At 37.5% G+C, this 15,853-nt stretch overlaps 1 protein-coding gene across 5 annotated transcripts in view; it reads left to right on the top strand.

Moving 5' to 3' along the window:
* The window catches only part of creb5.S (cAMP responsive element binding protein 5 S homeolog), a 290,942-nt gene that overhangs the window by 193,474 nt on the left and 81,615 nt on the right, over window positions 1-15,853 (top strand). Inside the window, exon 1 of one of the 5 annotated variants that reach the window (XM_018269247.2) lies at window positions 9,560-9,800. The exons of the other annotated variants lie outside the window; for them this stretch is intronic. Within the exon in view, the coding sequence (XP_018124736.1) occupies window positions 9,790-9,800 (11 nt within the window). The 5' untranslated portion in view covers window positions 9,560-9,789. Of the gene's footprint in view, window positions 1-9,559; window positions 9,801-15,853 lie in introns of those variants that run through there. 5 annotated transcript variants of the gene reach the window in all.

Genomic DNA, 15,853 nt, shown 5'->3' on the forward strand with positions numbered 1-15,853 from the left:
ATTTTAATCAAATAATTTCAACGTTTTTTCTCTGTAATAATAAAACAGTCCCTTGTACATGATCCCAAATAAGATATGATCCTTATTGGAGGCAAAACAATCCTATTGGGTTTAAAAGTATTTTTCAGCAGATTTAAGGTATGGAGATTTAATTTAAAGATCCCTTACCTGGAAAACTACAGGTCTCAAGCATTCTGTATAACAGCTCCCACACCTGTATACAGAGAGAGAGAAAGGGAGAGACATTGACAAGTGGAAATATATGTAAAGATAGATAATAGATTATGATGTGATAAAGATAGATATATAGATTGATTGATAGATAGATAGTAGATACATATATAGATAAAAAGATAGACAGATAAAAAGATGATTGACAAAACGATAGACAAAAAGATATATGGATAGATAGATAGATAGACAAAAAGATAGATATATAGATTGATTGATAGATAGTAGATAGATAGATAGATAGATAGTATATAGATAGATAGATAGATAAATAGATAGATAGATAGATAGATAGATAGATAGATAGATAGACAGATGATAGACAAAAAGATAGATAGATAGATAGATAGATAGATAGATAGGGGCAAATTCACTAAACGATGAAGTGCCTAACGCTAGCGTGAATACGCCAGCGTAGCGCATTTTCGTTAATTCGCCAATTCACTAACGGACGCTGGCGTAAATTCGCTAGTGTTACTTCGCACCCTTACGCCTGGCGAAGCGCAATAGAGTAGATAGGGATTGCTTCAAAAAAAGTTAAAAAATTTTCTAAGTCCCAAAAAACGCTGGCGTTTTTTCATTTTTTATGGGTGATAGGCTGAAAAAGATCGAAAAATTTTTTGGGGCTCCCCTCCTTCCCCCCTACATTTCCTAACTCATGGCACTATAACTATACAGTGGGCACATGTGTAGGGCAAAATAAAAATTTTATTTGCTGTTTTGAAGGTTTCCCAGGCATTTGTAGTGCTGCTACATATACCTCCATTGTAACTTGAATTTGGCGCCGTATGCAAATTAAGCATCGATAGCGTTACTTTGCTTTGCTTGGCGAATTAACGCTAGCGCAACTTCGCAACCTTACGCTTCCCCTGAGCGCAACTTCGGATTTTAGTGAATTTGCAGAGCGCTGGCGAAAATACGCCTGGCGAAGTGCGGCGAATCGCGGCGAAGCGGATGATGGCGCAATAACGAATCTTAGTGAATGTCCCACATAGATACTGTAGATAGATAGATAGATAGATAGATAGATAGATAGAGCTTCAAAACATTTTCCTGCCATGTCAAAAAAAATTTGACTTATTTGATTTATTAATTTCATGCTTAAATGCATTTGATCATATAGATCTAGTATTTAGCAGTTAAAAAAAGGATAAATGGAAAAGCAAGCACTTTATAAAGTAGTCCCTTGCCCAGACATAAATATATCATGCAGGTCATTGACATTAGAAGGAGCATCTTCACAACCATATTTGAGTCACTGTGAGTAGAGTGTTCAGTGGCGCCATTAAAATTATAGCCCATCACCTTTCCCCTGCTATCTCCAGTCAGGCATTTAAAGCTGTTACTTCTGTTGACCACAGAGGCTTCACCTGCCCAATAAAATGTTTCCAAGGACACAAGAAAGAACATTGTTGTTTTTTCCTTTAGATATATTATCCCAATTAAACATATTGTCTCAAAAAGACACTTTTCCAATGACAAACTATAGCAGATAGGAGAAAGCAATTAATTCTGGCTTTTTATAGCCTTGTCATTATGCTGGAGACTGGGCCCGTAATCACATCTATAAAGTCTCCGAAAATGGAGATGTGTCTGCATTTTGCTTGTCAGCAGAGGGAAATTTATATGCACATATATTGAACAAATATAATTTTTATAAGGAGTTAAAATTGGACCATTAAATATATTATTAAGGTCAAGCAAACATTAAATAGCTGCAGGTTTCACTTGGGACTCTTTAAAGATTCCTTTGTTGCAGAAGGCACAATAGGTGAACTGCAGTGTTTAGATATTATTTTTTAAAGTTTTGTGCAGAGGCTTTTGTAATACACTACATTAATATACCCTTACATGTTGCAGAACTACAACTGCTAACCTAGGATTTGATGCTGGAACTGATAGTACAGGTATGGGATCCGTTATCTGGAAACCTGTTATCCAGAAAGCTCCAAATTACAGAATGGCCAACTCCAAATATTTATAAATGATTTCCCTTTTCTCTGTAATAATAAAACAGTAGCTTGTACTTGATCCAATCTAAGATAGAATTAATCCTTATTGAAAGCAAAACCAGCTTGTTATTGGGTTTATTTAATGTTTAAATGATTTTCTAATAGACGAGATAAGATCCAAATTACAGAAAGATCCAGTAACTGGAAAACCCCAGGTCCCAGGCATTCTGGATAACAGGTCCCATACCTGTTCAGGTATGGAATCTATTATCAGGAATGCTTAGGACGTGAGGTTTTCTGGATAAGGGTTTTGCTGGATAAGGTGTCTTTCCACAATTTGGATCACTATACCTTAAAGGGGTTGTTCACCTTTGAATTAACTTTTAGTATGATGTAGAGAGTGATATTCTGAGACAATTCTCAAATGGTTTTTATTATTTGTGGTTTTTGAGTTATTTAGCTTTTTATCCAGCAGCTCTTCAATGTGTATTTTAACCTATCTGTCCAAATTACCCTAGCAACCATGCATTGATTTGAATAAGAGATGGAAATATGGAATAGGAAAGGGCCTGAATAGAAGGATCAGTAATAAAAAGTAGCAATAACAATACATGTGTAGCCTTACAGAGCATTTTTTTAGAAGGGGTTAGTGAAGCCCATTTGAAAGCTGCAAAGAGTCAGAAGAAAAAGCAAATAACTATAAAACTATAAAAAATAAATAAAGGAAACCAACTGAAAAGTTGCTTAGAATAGGCCATTCTATAATATACTAAAAGTTAAAGTTAAACAACCCCTTTAAGTCTGCTAAAATTCATTTAACCATTAAATGGATTTAATGGCTATGGGTGTATGCAACTTAGGTACCATCACACATGAGATTGTATTTTATTTTTACAGAGAAAAAGTAAATTAAAAAAAGTTAGAATTATTTGCTTACAAATTTAGCTTGCAGTTAAAACTGTCTGGGTGACAGGTTTCCAGATAAGGGATCCCATACATGTTGTACAACATCTGCAGCAACAAAGGTTGCCTGTGCCTGCAAAAAAACCATCTGAGGCAAACAGCCCCTTTTCCCCAGGTCCCCCCTCCTGTCCCGCTTGCATTGGATCTCACTGCGTTGCAAATCTAAAGGTATGAGAAAGGCTGGGGAGGGGGTCTACGATACCGCAGATCTGTTTTATAGCTAGTTACACAGCTGGAGTCGTGGAAGTATTGATTTAAAATGCATATAGTGAATATAGGCTTATACTATTTTCTTTTAAAAATCTAAATAAAATGAAAAGAAAGAATTATGTGAGTTTCTATGAACCGCGAATTAGATTACATTTTTCATACACAGTCGAATGTGGCACTAGTTAGTGTTGTGTGAACAAGGGGGCATAAAAATGGCTAGCACCCCAAAAAGTTCTTGCTGATGTCAGTGGAGGCAGAAACATCTGCAAAACTATAAAAGGAAGTAGGGTATTTCCTACAAAAAAAAAAGGGCTCAGACTGAAAAATTGTGGTGAGGTGCCAAAAATACCCTCCCATATTAAAATGTAACTGCTGCTGGCAGCAATAAATAAAATATTATAGTAGACACTTTAGGGTAAATTTACTAAGCTGCAAAAATTCGCCAGCGACTGCTTCGCAGCCAGCGCAACACTTTATCAGGTGAGAAAAAAATGCGAAGATGCGTCCAGGGTGCCGAACACTGGCGAATTTTCGCTAGCATTACTTCGGCAATCAAAGCGAAGATGCACTAGCGTTCAATTATGCCTAGCGCAACTTCATTAGAGGTCTTTGCTCAGGCTAATTTGCATACGGCGGGAAATTATAAAGTTGAATGAACGTATATGTTGCAGCAAATACATTACATTACACAAGTCCAGGGAACCGTAATAAAGACAAAATAGTTGTTACAATGCCCTACACATGAGCCCACTGTATAGTTTATGTTCCATATGTTAGAAAATAATGGGGGAACCCAGTTACCCAACAAAAATTTAAGGACTTTTGCAGGCTATCACTCTGAAAAAAGGAAAAGACACCAGAGTTTTTTTTTCCACTAAAAATATGATGTAAGAAACAGGAGATTGAGGAAGTCCTATGCACTCCATTGCACTTCGCCGGGTCTGAGCTGGTGAAAAGTCTGGCGAGGTAACGTTCAGTAAAATTCGCATTTCATTGAATTTGCAGAGTAACGTCCATTCGCCAGAGCGAAAATTTGCCTGGCGATAGAGTTCGAATGTGCGCTAGCGTCTGTCTCTTTCGCTAGCGAAGTTATGCCTGCGCCCAAATTGGCGAAGTGCATAAAAACTGTAACGTTAGACACTTTGCCCTTTAGTAAATTTACCCCTTTGTTGTCGTTATGAATTTATTTCTTGGTGGTTATTAAAAAAAATATTTATTTGTGTTTGCCCGATGCCATAAATAAATACCGGCTAATCAAAAATGCAGGGAATTGTATAAACAGCTTATGTAATATACAGGTAGCTCATTGTGATTGTTTGTGCAGGGCCCCCTGTGTCTGCCACTTACTGCAGCTACAGCCACAATGGGGAGCGAGCAGAGTGCAAGAGCAGACTGAGGGCAATGTTTACCCAACTGAAGTTGTCACTGGGAAAATGATCAGGTCCCTACGGCCACTGCTGCACATATGTCTAGACTGGGAGAGCTGCAGTACTTGGCAGTGTAATCTTTCAGTTTGAGACTCTGGGGATGTCCTTGGTGACATTATAAGGGACTGTCCTAATGACACCCCCCCTCCAGTCATACACTGCATTTATTGTTTCGAAGTGAAAATTCAAATTTTCGAATTCGAATTTTCAAGTTTTTTAATGGGCAAAACTGTAAATTTCTACTTGGGAATTATTCAAATTTGATTTGAGTTTTTTTATTTGGAGAAAAAAACTCGAATTCAGTTTTTAAAATTCGAATGAAATTCGATTCAAGTTTGCAGGTCGATCCTATTCACCCATCTTTGAAAAATTCATTTTTTTTAAAAAAAATTTTTAAGCTGGCCATAGACGCAAAGATCTGATCATACGAATCGAGGATTCGTATGATTTTCGGACCGTGTGTGGAGAGTCCCGTCATTTTTCGTCCCACGGAGATCGGTCATTTGGTCGATCAGCCGCCGATAATATCTCTGCATGTATTGCCGATTGCACGATTTTCAGTGGGAGACGGTCCCTAGCTTTGTCGGACATAACTTTCGTACGATTGATGTCAGGAGCAGAACATCGGCTGATCTGTTCTTTTCTACTTTATTTAATCAGAATGTTTAGTGGCAGGTCAGGAGACAGGGAAGTCCAATCGTTCGAGGATTCGTACGATCGGATCTTTGCGTCTATGGCCAGCTTCAGTAAGAATTGTAAAAAAAATGGGCAACGTTTAATACCAAAATATATATATATATTTTACTTGGTGGCAAAAAGCTAAACAAGTTTTTAACATCCTCTTAATGGACATTTAAGCAAAGATTACATTTTTTTTACTAAAAAATCACTTTCCATCTGCATTTATCAATTGTATTGCTGTTTCTTGCTGTTTTTAAAAAATATTTTATTGACTGAAAATTCCAGAATTCAGACCTGCCGTGACTAGGGTTTCCACCTTTTTCAGAAAAAAATACAGGCCTTCCTATATATTTATTATTTTTTTCCTATTAATAACATTGGGATCAACCATCATTTTTACCGGCCAGGTGGCAACCCTAGCCATGATCCATTGTTATTAAACAAAATCGTACAAATATGCTTCATCTGCATGAAACTATAACTGATCATTAATGAACAGTATCATATCAGATGTTGGGTGATGCAAAAGAAAGATTCTCCTCTGTAGTTTTGGAGAAGCAGAAATAATAATTTAGAGTAATATCAAAAAGGAAAGTTGTATAAAACATTCAAATAAAGAATTAGTTGGAGAGCAACATAAGCTAAAGCTAAAAGCCTCTGTGTGGACTGGCAGCCTACACGTTGGCAGTACACGTTTTTATACAACCAAAACTTCAAGCCTGGAATTCAAAAATAAGCACCTGCTTTGAGGTCACTGAGAGCAACATCCAAAGGGTTGGTGAGTAACAGGTTACTCTCAAGTCACTGGTTGGGGATCACTGCTCTAACACATGTGAGGCACATTAATCAGAGGTGGAATTTCGAATTCATGTGAGTTCTTTTAGGGCTCTTACAGACGAGCGTTTTTACCTGCACTCCCCTGCGTTCCGTTTTTCTGCGTTCAGCCGCAGGGGAGCGCAGGAATAGACGCATTACATTTTTTCCATTGGGGCTGTACTCACACAGGCGCGTGTAGGTGCCTAACGCAGGAAAAATGCAGCATGTTGCGTCTCAACCTTCGTACGGCGCCTACACGCGCCTGTGTGAGTACAGCCCCATTGGAAAAAATGTAATGCGTCTATTCCTGCGCTCCCCTGCGGCTGAACGCAGAAAAACGGAACGCAGGGGAGCGCAGGTAAAAACGCTCGTCTGTAAGAGCCCTAAAACTCCTTTAAATTTGAATATACTCAAAATTCAATTGGGTGGTTATTCAATAAAAAAATTCAAATATCTAAAACTCGCACAAATTTTAGCAACTCGAAAACCTCGAATCGAATTTGACTAAACTCGATATTCGACACAGATGTCAGGAAGGCTACTAACATGTCCAAATTGGTCCCTGGACCTCTCTCATTGACTTATACATGAACTCGTGGGGTTTTAGGTGGTGAATAGTCGAATTCGAGTTCTTAAAGGGCCAGAGTATTATAAATCTCGAAATTCAAATTGAAACTCAAATCGAGTTTGGATAATTCACAATTCGAATTTGAGAGTTTTGACCATAAAAAAATTTGAACATTTGAATTCGAATTTTAAATTCAACCGTTAATAAATCTGCCCCTATGTAAACTGTATATTTCTTTTCTCACTTCAAGTTTATATAGTATTCACTGATATTAATATACCCATTATAGTAATAATAAACTATAATGTTTGGAACATCAATAGAGTAGAACATTTGAAAACAGATTACATAGATGAGTGATGCCCACCCTACAAAACTATAGTTTGGTTTAGTGGGATGCAGGGGTTTGCAGTTCAGCAGGTTGTACATTCTTTAGGTATATGCTGAAGATATCTCACAATTTTTACATAATCTAAAACCTTCATCATTTCATAGACTTTCCCTACCAAGGGGTTCATCATATCCCCACTCCCAGTGGTGGAATAATAAAATATGAGACCCATAGACTACACTTTCCACAGGGTCCCCCTTCTAGGCTACTCCCTCTTCCATGGGGTCGGATGCATACAGATCTAGGAATGGGTGCTCTCTACATTGGGTTAGGTATTAAAAGTTTTGGAAGAATTTTTAAAAAGCTAGATGGGACTGTGATCATACTGGATCCCTAAGTTATAGCCTAGGTAAGACTGTGTATTAATCCCCCCCCCACTCCAGTCATATTATAGAGAACACCAACAGGCAAATTGCTCTTTTTACTGAAATTAGGGCAAAACGGCTGTTCTCATTATGTAGTAAAGTAAATCATTTTCATTTTCAGTCACTTTCAGTTTTGTAGCATTGCTCCTCCAAGCATTTAAAGGGCAACTGTCACCTTAAGAATTAATTCCAAATCGTATGTAATGATGTTAGTCAAGCAAAATAAACCACACTTATACTATATAAACAGGGGAATGTAATGAAAGTATCAAAGAGCAAAACAATTCGCACCAATAAGACTAAAAATCCACATCTCACAATGTAATATTGTTCCTTAAACTGTTATTGCATTGCGAATTTTAATTGCGCATTGTGAATTTTAATTGCGCACTCTTAAGAAGTGCTTGAAGGTGTCGTAATCTTTTGGAGCAAATATAACAACTTTTTCATTAAGAAGTTTTATTACATTGACTGCGCATTGGTGCAAACTATAAAATTTGCAAACGGTCTTCCACTGTCGGAAGTGGTTGCTAAACAGTTTCTGGGCTCGCAAAAGCTATATTAGATATAGGGATGGGCTAATTTGACCCGTTTCGTTTCGCCAAAAATTCCCCGCCAGCGAATTGTCGCAGACGCCAATTAAAGTCTATGGGCATCAAAAAAAAAATTTGACGCGCATCTTTTTTTTTTTGACGCATGCCACTATACAAGTCTATGGGTGTCATTTTTTCAGCGAAAAGAGGCGAAAAAATTCGCCCATCCCTAATTAGATATATTAAATATTAAATAATATATTAAATCGGAAACTTTGTGACTTTTGGGCGCATGCGCAGTATTTTCCATACTGGCAGATGCCTCCATCTGCGCCCGAAAGTCACAACGTTTCTGATTTCTTTTTTTGGAAACTTCGTGACTTTCGGCGCATGTGCAGTAGATCCTTACCAGTAAATGCCTCCAACTGCGCATGCGCCACCAAACGCTGCTGAATACAGGAAAAAGAGCGCTCGGGAGAAGATGGCTGCTGTGAACTCCGCTGGAGAGGACCTAGAAGGAGGGGTAAGTAACAAGTTAGGTGCATTTGCCCGTGGGGAGGTAGGCTGAGGGGAGGAGGGAGGGGGCCTATGCAGGGGAGGGATTTTTGCGCCTAGGGTTTGAATTCTCCTTAAGGCAAAGTTTGCATCATGGCAAAATCTTGTTTATGCACCAGAATGGGAAACTTGATGCCCATGCCCAAGCACTGGCTTCACAATTAGATGGTGAGGAGGAAGGAGGAATGTTAGGAGGGCAGTGAAATGTTGGAAGTGCAAATGGAAAGTGAAAGTAATTGCCTGCCCCGCCTCTATGCCTAAGGTATAGAGGAGGGGCAAGTATTATATGATTGACAGCTGAGACTTTTAAACTAGTTTGTAACAGGTAATACAATTAATAAATTAAAAAAAATTGAGTTTTATGTTTAATTTGAAAAGGACTTTTGTTATATATATATATATATACTGTATTTATTATGTCTGGATGACAGGCCCACTTTAAATTGGCAATGTGATTTACGTGCGTGTGTTTGTGTACAAGTGTAGCTTCTCACTGTGAGCAGCTCTGCACAGAGCACTATTATTTGTAAGATGTATAAGATGACATGCCCCCAGCTCCCAAAGGAATGACAGATCAATAACAACTGAATAGAAGAGGCTGGCTGGAGGGACCATGGCTATGAGCCTTGTGACAGGGAGCTGCATGGAGTAATTACATTAAGCTGAATGTATGGGGCGCTTTCACGATCAGAAGGTGATTGACAATTGGGAGAGTTATTTGATGTTTTTGACAGCTGTTTGGAGGTGGCACTGTTTCTCCTCTGTGTTGATCCCGTTGCCAATAGCAATTGCACCACCAGCTCTGGAACTTTGCCTGGGGCTGTTTTGGTTACACTAAAGTTTTTTTTTTCGCTACAGCCCTGCCAGAATTAAAGGGTGACTTCACCAGCAGCACTGAGAGCTAAAATGAGAAGGAGGGGTGGTGAGCAGAGAGAGAGGAGAGGAGAGAGGGCCAGAACATTACATCACCATCTGGAGTAGAATCAAATGGGAAGGATATGACTCACACAGGCTAGTTAAGTGTTGGCTCTGATTCTACATACACTCATTCCAGGGCTCTCGTGTTCTGCGCCTCAGCAGGGAATACAGAACCAGTGATGTCCATGAGGTTTGTCTCTCATTTTTAACATTTTTAAACATTTGTGCACTTTAGAACTTTCTTGTGATCCTTTGATGCCGCTGGTACTTTTTTTTTTTTAAACTTTTTTTTCCTTATTATTATTTTGTGGTCTGTGAGAAGTTTGTGGAGTTTGCTTGGCTGTAGTACCTTGCTGGGATGCCGGAGCAGCGCAGGGAGTGCAATGCACATTCCTATCACACATGCCTTGTCATTAGTGGGTTAATAAGAAAGGGCCAATGGATGCTTAGTGATGTAATGCTGGCTCTGCAGGGCAGCTAAGCAATGGGAAAGTTTCAGAGGTCAGAGCTGCTAAGTAGTTACCTGTCCTCCTGGGAGGTTCCGTTTATTATCAGTATCAGGAACATGAACTGGCTCACTAATTGTTTACAGGCTTCTCCCTTTATCTGCTATTAGCAAAAGTTCTGTTATATTCCTGCTTTGGAAAATACCAAGAGCCAGAGGGAGAGACAATATTATCACAGCTGCAGATTATTTTCTGCAAGAACTCCGAGTATTAAATGGTTTATACCCGGGCACCTTAGCCTGACGCAAGGGGGGATTGAGCATTTGGCTAATCCGAAAAGTATTGCAAAGTGTCATTAATTGTCCTACAATGTAACCCTTTGTGTGCCCTGCTGCAGAGATTTAAGGGGATCTGCTTTATATAGGAGCAACATTTTATCAGCATTTTATGAAGCTGTGAACATTTTTGATATCTTAAAAGGTTGGATTCTTATTATATCAGAGGAGATCAGGTTTCTGCTTTCAGGGCACTTTGTAGTTGAAGTTCTCCATTCCCTGGTTCGTGGACAAGTTTCACGGAGTGTTTAGAAAGTTGTTTTACACTGAACAATGAATCACCTGAGCCTCGTCACGCTAAGGAGGCAGCTCACTGCATTTATTTATGTCCATGCGTGGGTTCCTTGGATTCTGGACTTACTGCTCAATGTTCCTCTTTTTGTAGGAATGTCAAGTTTCAGGTCTGAAGTGACTAAGTTGTATTGACGTCATGTAAATGTAGATTCTAGGTATTCAAATGCACATTCCAAGATAATGTAACTTAGTTTGCACTATCTTTTGTTATTTTCCATAGGCCCAACATGATCTTGAGCCCTGAAATTCCCAACAGATATATAGTGGGATGCTTTTATTTACGTTTACCAAAACTGACACTCATTCTGTAAACAAACCCAAATAATTCCTTATTTACACTAGCACACCAGATCTCCTTATGGTGTTTGCAAAAAGTTCTAGACTAGGTATTGCCCAGCTGTATTTTATAAATAAGCCTTTCTCCCCAAGCAGCGAGCTTTAAATATGATTAATTCTACCAATAGAGAAATACAGGTATGGGACCTGTTATTCAGAATTCTTGGGACCTGGGGTTTTCCCTAATTTGGATCTTCATACCTTAAGACTACTAGAAAATCATTTAAACATTAAATAAACCCAATAAGCTGGTTATGGTTCCAATAAGGATCATGTATGGATCAAGTACACAGTACTGTTTTGCAAAATAAGCCAACGACGTCCTCCACACTGCCCTTTCAATTTTTCAAAGAATGCATCAAATCCTCACTTGGGTAAACCACTATCCCAACATCTGGCAAAAATTAAAGGATGAGGAGAGCACTTCTCAATAGCAAAACGCTGAGGTTATGTTTATTAAAGGCTACTACACGACATGTTTCGGGTCATTACATACCCTTTCTCAAGTGTGACTTGAGAAAGGGTATGTAATGACCCAAAACATGTCGTGTAGTAGCCTTTAATAAACATAACCATAGCGTTTTGCTATTGAGAAGTGCTCTCCTCATCCTTTAATTTTTACACAGTACTGTTTTATTATTACAGAGAAAAAGGAAATCATTTTTGAAAATTTGGATTATTTGATTATAATGGAGTCTATGGGAGACGGCCTTTCCGTAATTCGGATCTTTATGGATAACGGGTTTCCCCACACTTGTATAATATTTAAATATAATAATTATATGTAATCAAGAGTTTTCTGTAGTATTGGGTCAAATACAGCTTGCATTCTGTATATAGGAGTATTTGATGGAGTGGATTTTACAGCTCGGTGGAATCCCCACCACCAGCAGGACAGGAATATATAATATTCTGTTTAGACTATAGCACTGGGACTATGGCACAACTTTTCTTTACAGTGGGATTTGTAGACTTGCCTGGGTGAGATTTGTGTATTTATAAGAATTTTAGCAGATAGCATTGGTGGAATCCCTTATGTACAAATGATGTACTGCCTATAATGTAGATACAAAGGAAATATAATCCAGTTAATGTGTGTCCAATTGCCAGTAAAAAATCCCAGACAGGCATGTCATGAAAATCCTTGTCTTCTTGTCCCTGAGGACATAATAGAGGCAAATGTTCCTGCTTTAGAAGCAAGGGGGTTAAATTCCAGCTATCCCAAATCAAATATCTTAGAGCTGGCAGAGAGACAACCCCTACATCTTGTTACTTGTTACTCCCCTGTTCATCAGGTTATTCTATGTACTTTTCTGCAGTTTGGGCTTTAGAAAATGTGTAAGAATGTAATTCAAATAAATTATACCGTGATTAACGAATAAGCACACAGCTGCCTTTTTTTATGAATCCAAATTGAAGAAAAATGACTTCTTCAAGCTACAGCTAAATTCCTCGAAGCTCATTGTGGAGACACATTGCTGTCCAAACATGAACTTGTCTTGCAAGGGGGGTGAGAGGGCTTGTGTGCTGAAAGTAAATTATCTGCTAAACAAGTTGTGCTTGGTGTAAACATTGTCGTAATCACTCACTTGAAGGGAAAGAATTGCCAGAAACAAAATCAGCTTTATTTGTAATCATTTTTGGACTTCTTTTCAAGGACTGAAGTCTTGAGTAATTTATGAAATCTTTTCTACATAGGATTTCTATACCTACTATATTCTAACAATTTTACTGCTCTATTATCACTACACTCGGTGATACAACTATACAAATGGCTGTGACGCATGTTTGTTCTTCTTCTGATTGCTGTTGATATTGAACTCCCCTCAGTGGGTCTCCATGTTTAGCACTGGTAATTTCGCTCACATTCACTAAACTCCATTCAATCAAACCTGATTGACATCACTTACACAATTAGGAAAATTGCCCCCTCTTCCTATGTTGCCGCTTGTAGAAGCTTTCGTTTCAATAAGAATCTCTGATTCCTAGAATTAGCAAATCTGTTCTACTAAATTCACAAAAAATCCTGGCCTGTCCTTCTTAACAAACTTGGTCTTTTCTTGGAATTATAATAAAAAAAGCAGAAGAATAAAACTAAATTATTCTGTAATAAAACACAATTTTGTCCAGGAAGTAAAAATAAAAAGAAATTTTGAATATAATTTAAATACAGTTAAACTATAATTATGGCATGTCTGTCTCTTTTGAATAGTAGGTGGTTTTATCTATTTTCATAAGACTTAATTTTAATAGATTTTATCAATGTATATATATATATATATATATATATATATATATACATATTTATACATATATATAGTTATATATATATATATATATATATATATATATTTATATATGTCTACATATATATATATATATATATATATATATTTTGAATGCATGAAGAAATTAGCAAAAGGAAAACATTTGACTTTTACAAAAAAACTCTGTATGAATATATATTCTTAGTCTGTGTTCAACACATGATTTAGCAACATACATTAAGGGGCACATTTACTATGGGTCGAATATCGAGGGTTAATTAACCCTCGATATTCGACCATCGAAGTTAAATCCTTCGACTTCGAATATCGAAGTCGATGGATTTACCGCAATTCGTTTGAAGGAAAAATCGTTCGATCGAACGATTAAATCCTTCGAATTGAACGATTCGAAGGATTTTAATTCATCAAGGGTTAATCAAACGATTTTCCTTCGATCACAAATTGCTAGGAAAGCATATGGGGACCTTCCCCATAGGCTAACATTGGTGCTCGGTAGGTTTTAGGTGGCGAAGTAGGTGGTCGAAGTTTTTTTTAAAGAGACAGTACTTCGACTATCGAATAGTCGAATAGTTGAAGGTCGAAGTAGCCAATTCGATGGTCGAAGTAGCCAAAAAAAACTTAGAAATTCGAAGTTTTTATCCTTCTAAACCTTCACTTGAGCTAAGTAAATGTGCCCCTCAATATCATGACCATTTTTCACAAAGCATTATCACTTAACTTCACAGTCTAACATATACTAACACGTCCACTGTATCCTGAATAAATGAATAAATTTGACAACACTGCTTACATGCCATCCCATTTTATAAGAGGGATGCAGATACGAAGGTTTCTCCATTTCTGTTCTCAGACCTTATTGCATGGACAGAGCATTCCTTATGTGCATATGTTTTTTAATGATTATTCTTTATGTATAAAGTGCCAACAGAGTCTTACAGAGATTATGCATTATTCACATTACTCCCTGCCCCAATGTAGCTTTGTATCTAAGGTATTTTGTACAGTGTATGGGTAGGGGCTGCCATATTGTTTACTGAGGCATCATGCACGGACAGCTATAGCAATAGCTCTATTTATATAATACCATTAGCTGGTGTTTTGCAAATCCTCAGCTAATGCAAGACATACAACAGCTCCCATTCATTTGCGTAAATATGCAGAGAATGAATGTTCTGTGCACACAGAATCCAATGGTCCTTTATATCTAAGGAAAATAAAAAGTAAGATGGCAGCTAATTAGCCATTTTGCCCAAGGCTCCATAATGTAACTGTAAAATCTGTGGGTCATACTGTAGCTTTCTGCTCAAATTCAGTAGCTCTGCTGTAAGAGCAACACTAATAATACAGTTAATTGTGCAGGATGGGGTTGGGGGTGTGTTATAACCAACTATTTAGTAAAACATGTGAAATGTGCTAACACAATCAGGGCATGTTCAATGTAGAATGTAAGTTATAGGCTAGAGATATCAGCCTGTTTTTGTGTTAAATGTTTCATTAAATGATATCTGACATAGGAAATAAACTGTATTTTATCTTGTAGGATCTTGGCAACTACAGTATCCCTTAGGGTCCTATCATAAAAACACCAATATAAAAACCCCTGAAATCACTCAATCATTATAAATGCAACAAGGGCAGGAATACTTTATTACCATCAATCGCCATCACTGTTATTAAATTCTTCTACCTCTTGCAAAAAAAAAACATAATTGTGTTTATGTAACATTTTGCTTGAAATTATTATTTTAAAACGTTACAATGAACTCAGTTTATTAGGAAACATCAGGGGTTTCTTGAAGTGATACATTCCTGTCAATGATAGGAATAATTTTTATATTGCCTAATTTATTGGTTTTTTAAAAAAATCTTCCCAACCCATCCCCAAGTAAACAGTTACTGGAGAGTTCCGACACTTTGTCATGGCTTCATTTGTCTGTATCCAGAGAGCCTGTTCTGTTCATCTCACTGGTCGTATTAATGTATGTATTAATGCATTTAAAGCTTACGCGATTAAAATCACCAGACATCATGTCTCTCTACATGCGGAATTGGCGCAAAAGGTAGTTATTTTGTTAGATTTTGTTTGTACTGGAATCAGTTATTTGAGTGAGCTCTAATTCATCTTTTAGGCAAAAGGAACCCCCCTATAAGATATATTGGATCATTCATCTGACACCCAACTCCTGAATGAAGACAGAATGAAGAGAAACAGATGCTGAGAGAGGGATAGTGAAGATAAACTTGATTATTTCAGAAACGATGCAGAATTTTTAATTCATTGTATTTAGAAAGTTTCTTACTTTGTTATGAGGAAGCTTATATAAAATTTTCATTTTCGCAATAGTAAAAAAAACGTAGGTATTATGACAGCATAGACCTAGAATAAATGTTATCATACTGATATTAGTATCTGTTTGACCCATTCTTTTGTGGGGGGGGGGTGATGAGACATTTTGACCATTGTGACTGGCAGCACCCTTACCTACTACCCTCAATGCTACCTAGTGAGTATAATTTGAGAATGCTGCCATTACTGGTCATTTT

Source organism: Xenopus laevis, chromosome 6S (genome assembly GCF_017654675.1).
Source record: "Xenopus laevis strain J_2021 chromosome 6S, Xenopus_laevis_v10.1, whole genome shotgun sequence".
In the NCBI taxonomy this organism is placed as follows: Eukaryota; Metazoa; Chordata; class Amphibia; order Anura; family Pipidae; genus Xenopus; species Xenopus laevis.